General features: G+C 32.1%; 1 protein-coding gene across 2 annotated transcripts in view; it reads left to right on the forward strand.

The window, feature by feature from the left end:
- The first annotated feature begins 252 nt into the window (after positions 1-252).
- Positions 253-1,503, forward strand: part of LOC125681313 (neprilysin-like) — a 34,791-nt gene continuing 33,540 nt past the window's right edge. For both annotated transcript variants that reach the window (XM_048921349.2, XM_048921356.2), the window contains exon 1: positions 253-553. In XM_048921349.2, coding sequence (XP_048777306.2) covers positions 492-553 — 62 coding nt within the window. In that variant the 5' untranslated portion in view covers positions 253-491. The remainder of the gene's footprint in view (positions 554-1,503) is intronic.

Raw genomic sequence — 1,503 nt, forward strand, 5'->3', positions numbered from 1 at the left:
TTTTGTTACTGATATATCAAAAGACTGCACATCTCTGCTTTTAATCGGTTTTTTTTTTCATGTACAGGAAGTTGAAATATTCCAAAATGGATATTTAGGTGTTTTTTAAAACATGTTTTAACGGTCAGTGACCATTTATTATAGAAAACTAAAATAGGTCTTCACAATGTAGGTCGTTGTGTCAGCCCGCTGTTTATTACCATACCTGTCTATCGTAGTATAATAAAAATAAATCTAACATCACTACCCGTTACTCGAATTATCCACATGTACCAATTTGTATGTCGGCGACTTTTACGAGCGGAGGAATGAAGTATCTGTTGAATTAAGGTATCTTATTTGCTGACCGAACGGTGATAACGTTGCTAGAATTTAAATCGCTACGAAAACCGCGGGTGATTGTCTTTTGTTACCCCCCAAAAAAACTCTGTGAAAGTCGAGCGATTCCTCCGAGGTGACTTTTTATAGAGAAAACATACTATTAAGTCAAAATGAATAATGGGAAACAAACAAACGGTGATACACAGTTAAGAGTTGAAGATATTGAACCAAGGTAAGATTGTTATATATATTCTCAGCTTGTATATGTCGATGAATCTGTTGATGACTTGAGAAACAGTTCGTTAACACTAATCATGTCAAAATTTTGTACTGGTACTAGACCCCCCAAAACGATTTTAGACAGAAACTCAAGTTAGTACATATCCGTGGAAAATACATCTGCAATTAATAAAAACAATTGGGAGGGGAGATGATATATGAGTTTTCTTCCTTCAAACTATGAAAAATGTTTTATAAGTTAGATACAATTAAGAATTATAAACTTGGCATGAAAATAAATTCAGAGTATCATCAAGTAGCACTATAAATTTTGATAAAATTGAAATCAAATGCATTTGCGCAGTATTTTTTCCATGTATATGCATGTACTTTGGTTTAAAATGCTTTTACTTTGAAACATCCGACCCTTTTAGTGTATTTATATTCAGCACGATACAGATAATGTCGCTAGTAATGCCTTCAAGGGGTGGTTATGAATTCATTATGTGAAGATAAAAATCTTCACAGCGTTAATTGAACTTTTGATTCAATCTCGAAAATTTTTGAATACATGTACAATGAATTGAGTCTTTAGTTCATTTTTCTCTTCATACATATTTCTTTTTAAGAACTTTTTTTTTATTGCATTGCTGTTGTATTTGTTTAGATTATATTTGATCTATGGGAGGCACGCAAATCATATACATGCTTTTATCTTTGAAACTAGAGTATTCATCCAGTTTCTTTTACATGTCTTATACCAAGATGCTTGATTGCCAATTAACACATTGGTGTGTATCGTGGTAAATAAATTACACGAAAGATGAATGGAGAACATTACTATCCGTGACGTACAACTTTAGCTGACTGCTGACATTGAATTCCACATTTCAAAAATATTAAAAGTATGAAAAATTCCACGCAAAGATTTTAGAAAATATTGGGGTTTATTTAATGTTTGGT

Source organism: Ostrea edulis, chromosome 1 (genome assembly GCF_947568905.1).
Source record: "Ostrea edulis chromosome 1, xbOstEdul1.1, whole genome shotgun sequence".
NCBI classification, from domain to species: Eukaryota; Metazoa; Mollusca; class Bivalvia; order Ostreida; family Ostreidae; genus Ostrea; species Ostrea edulis.